Source organism: Notamacropus eugenii, chromosome 2, assembly GCF_028372415.1.
Source record: "Notamacropus eugenii isolate mMacEug1 chromosome 2, mMacEug1.pri_v2, whole genome shotgun sequence".
Lineage (NCBI taxonomy): Eukaryota > Metazoa > Chordata > Mammalia > Diprotodontia > Macropodidae > Notamacropus > Notamacropus eugenii.
In genome coordinates this window covers 301,577,691-301,585,828 of record NC_092873.1, presented here as the reverse complement: position 1 = coordinate 301,585,828, position 8,138 = coordinate 301,577,691, and the positions used below count along the sequence as shown (strand labels likewise).

Sequence of the window (8,138 nt, the reverse complement as noted above, 5' to 3'; positions counted from 1 at the left end):
AAACTTTTCTCAATTACATTTGAATCTAGTTCAGACTGCACTTGGATGTGTTGTGAGCCTACTGAGGTCTCTGTCATCTGCTCTAAGCAACCTTCTAAGATCAGAAGGTGCCATTCTATATTGGTAGAAGTTTTCTCATATGGAGCTTACCTTTCCTTCTATCCCCTGCTTAGAACAGTGCCTGGCACATAGGAGGATTTCATAAACGCTTATTGACTGTGGAAACTATTCATGCTAACTTCATACTAAGAAAACCATGGTTACCTTCCTTCTCTATGTTCTACTGTTCAGCATAAAAATCGTAATAGTGAGAGTTTGCATAACCCTTGAAGAATTCCAAAGAATTTTTACAAATGTTAATTTATTTCATTGTTTTCATGCAAAACACATTTATTTACATGTATACATTATGGGCTGTAACACAGAGGACAGAAAGAATGTATGAAACAGCAATGTTGTTTTAACAATAACTGAAAGAATAAGTCATTTTGATGATTATAAATATGTGAATTAAGTATAAAGGACATATGAAGAAAGACGCTATCTGTATCCAGATAAAGAACTGATTAAAAAAAAAGAAGCACATATAGAAAAAGTTTACGTATATGAACCCACTTGTGGCTAATGCCAACCATCTCTAGGGTGGAGGGGCAGGAAGAAAGCAAATAAATAGAAAGGAAAAAAACCACATGATAACTTTATTATGCATTTAAAAGGAATAGCAAGTTGTACATAGTGAATTTTAATTTTATGTGAAATCATCTTTTTATGATACTGCCTTACAGAAATTCTTTTTTTATTCCACAAAATAAAAATTAATAAATATGGGGAAAAAAGAATATATGATGTTCATGCCTAGTACAGCCACATCTAGTAAATTTATGCAAACTCTCTTAGTGGCCTGCCATTCTCCACAGGAAGCAGTGTGCTCTGAGGAGCAGGCATCCCCTACTTGCTACGTCTGTGACATCTTCATTCATCGGGCAGAGCATCATAGGCTACCCAGAGAATCCAGGCACTAACTGGCTGCCACTATGCCATGCTTTTCAATCTGTAGGGGAGAAGAGTTTTGACCACAGTCAGTCAGTCAATAACAATAGTTTAAGCCTTATTATATGCCAGACACTGTATGAAACTTGGAATACAAAGAAAGGAGTTGTTCAGGAGCTCACGTTCTAATGGGGAGGCAACATGCTAACAGCTATGGACAAACAAGCTCTGTGCAGGTTAAATAGAAAATCATTGGCTAGAAGGAAGAGGGTGTGGGAAAGGCTTCCAGTAGAAAGTAGGATTTGAGTTGGAATTGAAAGGAAGCTGGGGAAGCCCAGAGGCAGAGCATTCTGGGAATGGGGGACAGCCCATCCAAATTCCCAGAGCTAAGAAATCAATTGTCTTGTTTGGGAAGGTAATGACCAATAGATAAGCTGTGGATCTCCTGGATACCCAAGGGCTCTCAAGTGTGCCTTTTGTAGAGAATCGCATATTCACTGTACCTGTCACCAGGAAGGTGACACCCATCTCTCTACCTGTCACCAAGTAGTCATGGTGGTGATGACAGAGTAGCCCCATGGTGGGGAGAGGAGAGCAACAAGCATTATGCTTAGGTGCCAATTATTCAGCCCAGTCAAAAAACCAGATATGAGATCCTGCTATTGTTACCTTGACTAGGAGAGGGATGAAGCTTTACATAATTAATCTTGGAAGTACTGTTCTGAAGGGGCTCAGGAGAGAAATGAATTGTCCAAGGAAGAAAGAAGGGATGTCAGCAAAGAGAAGAACAAAGTCATTCCCTATCTCCTCTGAAGGTGGTCTTTACACAAGGTTACCACTTGCAGGTTTCTAAGAGTAAGGTTCTCAGGAGTTGTGTTGAGAATAATTTGCCCATGGTTTTAAAGTTCTTCCTTCTATTTCTTTTAGTGTCTTCAAATACTTCTTTGAGAAGGGACTTCTCCCAATTAACTCTCATCCCTTCATGCCTTTTGCTTCAAACAATATGTGTGTGTGTTTAAAATTCTTTTCCTTAAGCCACTCCTTATTTTAGGTTTCATGTACTATCTCAGGCTCTTCAGAATAAGATTTAAGAGATCTCATTCAAAATTTGTCATGAGGAATTTACAGCAACTCTCTGTTACTCCTTAAAGTAATAGAAGTGTATGGGAGGCAGGTAATGTTGTATTTTCCCTGCTGCTTTTCTTTGTTGTAGTCATCTTAAGCTTTTGCTATTCAGAAATCAAGTTAGAAGAAATGGAAAACTGCTGATATGAAAGCTATTTTCCAATCCAGCTGGTATAATAGAGACCTGTCAGAGATCTCAGCCCCTCAGCATCTCCCTTTTCTTGAGATGTATTCACTATGGCTAGCCGACCTAACCTCTACCCGTGCCATCCCCAATTCCCACCCACCAAGCTAGACAAACATCAGCCATTCTTCTGAAAGAAAAGAGACTGCAGGGTCCTGGTGTTTCTGTAGATCCCTCCCTCTTTCCTCCCTGTGGTAGCCACTCAGTCATGATTGCTTACTTTCCCTCTTCCTCCAGGTTAGACATGAATGGCATTTCTTTGGATATCAAGCTTAAAGTAAAACGGAGGTCATGGAAATGAACAGAGAAGAGCATGAGTGAGGTTAACAACATAGGAGAGGGCACAGAGGTGACAAAGAAATGGGAAGCAGAAGAGTGGCCCCACTATGATGAGTGCAAGTGGTGGAAAGTTCATGGTTTGCTTCAAAGCTACACTGCAGCTTTAGTGGCCACTTGATCACAGGTGTAAAGATTGGGGGATGAGGTGATAGTGGGTCCCAGGATTAGCGGATCGAGCTGGTCACTGCCAACTCTCTTACCTCAAGATTTCTTCTTGCCTTCTTCAAAACCTCTTTTGTTCTGGTTACTGCAACAATAAGAAGGCAAAAATCACAAGCCTGCTAATGACTCACTTGGCTTAGCATACAGAGGAGAGATGCTTTGTAAGCTTGCTCCTCTGGCTTACCTTGCTTGGTCAACCCCATTTCTCTCATTCATGATTTTTCTTCATCCCACTTCCTTGCCTCCTTATCCTATCACTGTTCTTGCCTGACTGTCCCCAACCTCAGAGTATTCACATTGACCATTACATCCAATTCTATGACAGAATGGTGGTTTAGGAATGCAGGAAACCATGCAGACTCTGGGCCACATTGATTCTGTGGAATCTCAATGAACCCTTGCTACTGCAAGGAAATCTTTTCATTCTTCCCCAATCAGATCTCCATTAGAAGAGAGACTCTCCACAGAGACTCTTTCATACTTCTCTACCTCAGCCTCTCACAGGAATGTTCCTGCTCGCCTCACCTTAACAAAAAAAGAGACCATTCACCATTACTCTCCACATCAAAATCCCCCTGGACTTTTTCTTTCATTTCTTCCTTCATTCAAGTCTTTGGTGACACATGACTCTTCTCCTAAAGAAAGTGGACCTTCATCCCATCCACTCCATCCACTCCTATCTCCTAGCAATCGTTCCTTCTTTCTAATCGGCAATCCATACCCCTTGACCTTATTTACAAAAACTCACCTAACATCCCTTTCAGTCTATCACTCTATGTTCTCTCCTTTTCACAGCCAACTTTGAGAGGGAAAGTCCTCACTATCTTTACACTTTGCTTCCACCTCCCTTCTCTCATTCCTCATCCTTTAAAAACTAGATTCTTAACTTATTTTCAGCGGAGAACACACCCTTCAAAGTTCACAATGGTCTCTTCACTGCTATATCCAATGATCGTTTTTCAATTCTCATCTATCCTGACATTTCCATAGCATTTGATATTTGTCTTGCTGGCTACTCCCTCCTCTTTGGTTTGTGGAGTTTTTTTTTCTTTTTGTAGATAACGATCTCTCCTTTCTTCTTATTTTACTTTTTCCTAGTCTCTTTTGATGGATCTTCAGCTATGTTCCATCCCCTTATCATGGATAAACTGAAAAGACCAGTCCTCAATCCTCTCCCTTCCCTCTCGTTACTCTCAAGGACGAGGGCACTAACTTGTGTAACTTCAATTTCCATTTCTATCTATACAACCCTAATATATAGAGTTCCTGAGTTCCATCACCAACTACCTCCTAGACATTTTAAATTGGATAAAGTAGAGGCATCTCAAACTCAACATGTCCAAAAGAGAACACATTCTGTTTCTATAACAACCCACCCCTCTCTGTCTCACTTCCCTTTTTCTGTTGAGGATACTAGACCACATCTTTCCAGTCATCCAGGTTCACAATCTCAATGCCATCCTTATCTCTTCCATCTCCCTCATTCCCTATCATCAATGTCAAGTCTACCTCTTCTCTCCATTTACGTGACCACCCTATGAGTTTCAAACGCCATTAACTCTTTATGGGACAAGTTAGAATAGCCTCCTCTTTGGTTCTTCCTACCTCCAGTTTCTTCCTTTTTCAATCTATATCAACACAGCTCCCAAAGTAATAGTCCTAAAACACAGGTCTATGTCCCTGACCTGCTCAAGAAGCTCACATCACTCCGTATTGCTTATATGATAGAATCCAAATTCTCCTAGCACTTGAAGCTCTTCCCCACCTGACACAAACCTCTACTTTCCAGCCCTACTACACATTTTTCCTCTTCACACACTGTTATGAGTTATGAGTGTGTGTGTGTATGTGTGTGTGTGTGTGTGTGTGTGTGTGTGTGCCTTTCTGTAGTTTTCCTTATACCTGGACTCCTTCTCTTCACCTACATCTCCTAGAATCCACATCTTACTTCAGACCTTAGCTCAAGCACCACTTCCTCTGTGGTGCTCATCCTGACCTTCCTCCCCCAGCTGCTAGTACCCTCCCCTCCTATGGTCTTCTAATTACTTTTTATATATTATGTATCTATTCTATGGACACATTATGTTTTCTGTGATTGAATCGAAGCTCCCTGATGGCAGGAACATTTCTTCATCACTTTATATCCCCAGTATTTAGCATATTGCATGACACATAGTAAATGCATATTGCTTGATAAGCCATAATGCATAGGAGGCATGGGGACATCACGGACACATTCATGTGATGGAACCTTTTTGGTCTCCTTGCTCACTGGACATCTATCAGAAGGACAAGGACATGTAGAAACAGCTTCTTTTTTCCACCTTACTTCCCCAACCCCCTCTGATCTCCTGCACTGCTTCCTGGAAACACCTACATTGATGGAAAATGAACTTCTCCAAATTCTCCTTTTCAAGCTCGGTTCTGTTCAATCGTTCACTGGTGGTCCTCAGGACATTGTGTTGTTGCAATAATTTTCGTTTCAAGAGGAGAATATCTCCTTCTATTGACTCCTGCTAAATAAAAGTTCAGGTACTTGGTTAAAATGCCTAATGAAGCTGAAAGCAAGATTCCATAGCCTTCTCAGCTGTAATTCTGGGATGACCTCCCTCCATTCTGCTAACCCAAGAAAGTCTGGTCCTGCACAAAGGACTTCACAGGAATGGGGTTTTGAAACACCTATAGCAGGCATACAGATAAACTGGGAGCCTGAATGAAACTGGAAATGTCAGAATTTTAATTTAAAAAAACGCCTATAATCTTTTCCTTTTTGGCAATTACCATGGTGTTTTGGCATCATTGACACACTTACTGTGCCATTAAATGAAGGTGAGGCATTCGTTAAATGTGTGTGAATTTACTCAGCAATGGGAAAATGGATGGACTGGGGAAAATTGGCCTTTTTAGGCTGATATAAATTGGTCAAATCCCTTAAAAACAGCAAACAGTCATTGAGTGTGATGCAACCGTCTGTAGCTGGATCTAGGACATTAATCCAATATCTAACGCCTACTAGGAGGAGAAAGAGGTCCTGGACTCAATCTAGGGATTTTCTAACTCAAAGATCCTTACACTTTGGGGGCATGAACCCCTCTGGCAATCTGGTGAAGCTGATGAACCCCTTTCTGAGTTTGCATGGCACCTACATTCATAACTGAAGGGCATGATCAATATCAGATAGAAGTTGGTGGAAATAAAGGAATAAATATTTTTCCATCCATTTCATGCATGCCTTGAAATACGTCCACCAATTCTGTTCTCACCTGAAAGCCAGGCTTGAGCTCAGACACGAGTCCTTGGAATGACTCAATTTCTCACACCTTCCCTACCTCCTCCCCCAGAATGCTCAAGATGTCTGTGACTGGGAAGTCCTAAGATTTAAGGGAACCAGTTTGTGATTTTGTCAGACTACTTGTGCAGTCTGATAACTGCCATGGAAGAGTAATGGAAACCAGGTGGTGTAGCAGAGATGATGGTAGATCTCTAGTCAGGCAGACCTGAGTTCAATTCCTTATTAGCTACGCTTAGTCAAGTCACTTTAACTGTCTGCCTCAGTTTCCTCACCTGCAAAATAGGGGTGATAATAGCACTTCCCTCCTAGGGCTCTAGTGAGGATCAATTGAGATAATCTTTGTAAAACCCTTTCAAAATTTTAAAGCGCTATAGATAAATGTTGGCTACTGATATCATTAAAGGAGAAAGAAGAATGGTGAATATTTGGCTCTTTCATTCTAGAAATCTCCAATGGAAAAAAATTAGTGGCACTTTCTTCATCTTTCCAGGGGGCTTGTCATTTCAATATTCCTCAAACCCTTTCTGTTCCTCTGGTTGAGTAGTTCATCCCAGGGGAAGAGGAAATCCATATGGACTGGCATATGGGAACACAAGCCAGAAAACCCTGTCTTGCATTCATCTTTCACATTCATCCTCCTTCTCTCCAAAGGCTATCTCCTGACAATTTCCTTTGTCTGTTCTTCAGTCCCAGCTTCTCTTGTGGGAACACTTCAATCTGTCCTGAAACATGCACACCACATTCCTCCCAACTCTTACCGTTTTCATTTGACATGTAGGCCCGTTAGTGCTGGGCAGGGCTGCTTTCCAGAACATAGTGAGATGAGCATGAGACTCCTCTAAGATCTGGTCCAAGATTTTGGCATTATCCTGGAGTTGCTGGATGTTTCCCGAGGTCAGAACCTAGTAAAGGAGAGAAGGGAAACCTGCTTCTAAGTTCTGAACATGTTCTCCATGGCAGGGTTCTGGCTGAGAGAAGAGACTATCTTGGACCCCTAAAGCCGTTTCTGCTTGCATAACTCAGAATATGCCACCTTGAGTAATGACTTCCCTCATGGGAGACTACTGATCTGCTTCTAGCTCTCTATCTCTGATGGAAATTTTCCTCTATTTGTAAAGGCAGCTGGTGGAGCAGGAGGGAGAGTGGCGAGACTGGAGTCAGGAAGACCCAAATTCAAATCCAGCATCAAGATTCTTAGTAGCAGTGTGACCCTGGGCTAGTCACTTAACCTCTGTTTCCCTCATTTTCCTCATCTATAAAATGAGAACAATCTAGCATCTACCTGATAGTCTTGTTGTAAAGATCAAAGAAGATGTGTGTAAAAATAAATTTTCAACTGCTTAACACAGTACCTGGCATATCGTAAGGCACTATGTAAGCAATTATTCTCTTCCGCTGTTTTCCACTTATGTCTCCTTCATTTGTCCTTGTGTCACCTCTCCCCTCCTACTTCCATATCCTCACTGGTTGTTGGGGATCAACTGCCTCAGGACAGAATCAGCTCTCTAGTCAGTGAAGATGTGTTATGTGCATTTCAAGGTTTATAGGGACCATAAATTTAGGAACTCTGAGTTTTTTTCTTTGCTTGTCATCACCTAATTGATTGACACCTGGGACTGGGTCACAAACTTGAATCTCTTTGCCATTCTAGGGTCACTAAAATAGATGGTAGGCCACCTCAAGCCTTAATACCCCAGTCATAGAGTGCTAAATAACATTTGAAATGACAAAGATGTTTTCTTACTTCATTTCCTCCATCCTCCTTTCCTGCCTTCCTCCATCTCCCCCTTTTCTTCCTTCCTTCCTTCCTTCCTTCCTTCCTTCCTTCCTTCCTTCCTTCCTTCCTTCCTTCCTTCCTTCCTTCCTTCCTTCCTTCCTTCCTTCCTTTGTTCCTTCCTTCTTTCCTTCCTTCCTCCATTCTCCCTTACTTCCTGCCCTCTTCCCCCTCCTCCTCCCCTCACTTCCTCCTTTCTTTCCTGCATTCTCATTGATATTTTGTGGGTTATGTGAACCCTCTACAAAATATCTGCTTCTGCCCTCTTTGGC

At 41.7% G+C, this 8,138-nt stretch overlaps 1 protein-coding gene across 5 annotated transcripts in view; it reads right to left on the bottom strand.

The window, feature by feature from the left end:
- Positions 1-344: 344 nt before the first annotated feature.
- Positions 345-8,138, bottom strand: part of LOC140527559 (myomegalin-like) — a 65,654-nt gene continuing 57,860 nt past the window's right edge. For 4 of the 5 annotated variants that reach the window (XM_072644583.1, XM_072644585.1, XM_072644586.1 and 1 more), the window contains 4 exons: positions 6,851-6,994; positions 5,178-5,316; positions 2,839-2,885; positions 345-1,051 (listed from right to left, as the gene is read on the bottom strand). In XM_072644583.1, the coding sequence (XP_072500684.1) occupies positions 1,019-1,051; positions 2,839-2,885; positions 5,178-5,316; positions 6,851-6,994 (363 nt within the window). In that variant the 3' untranslated portion in view covers positions 345-1,018. The remainder of the gene's footprint in view (positions 1,052-2,838; positions 2,886-5,177; positions 5,317-6,850; positions 6,995-8,138) is intronic. The other variant, XM_072644584.1, reaches the window with a different exon arrangement.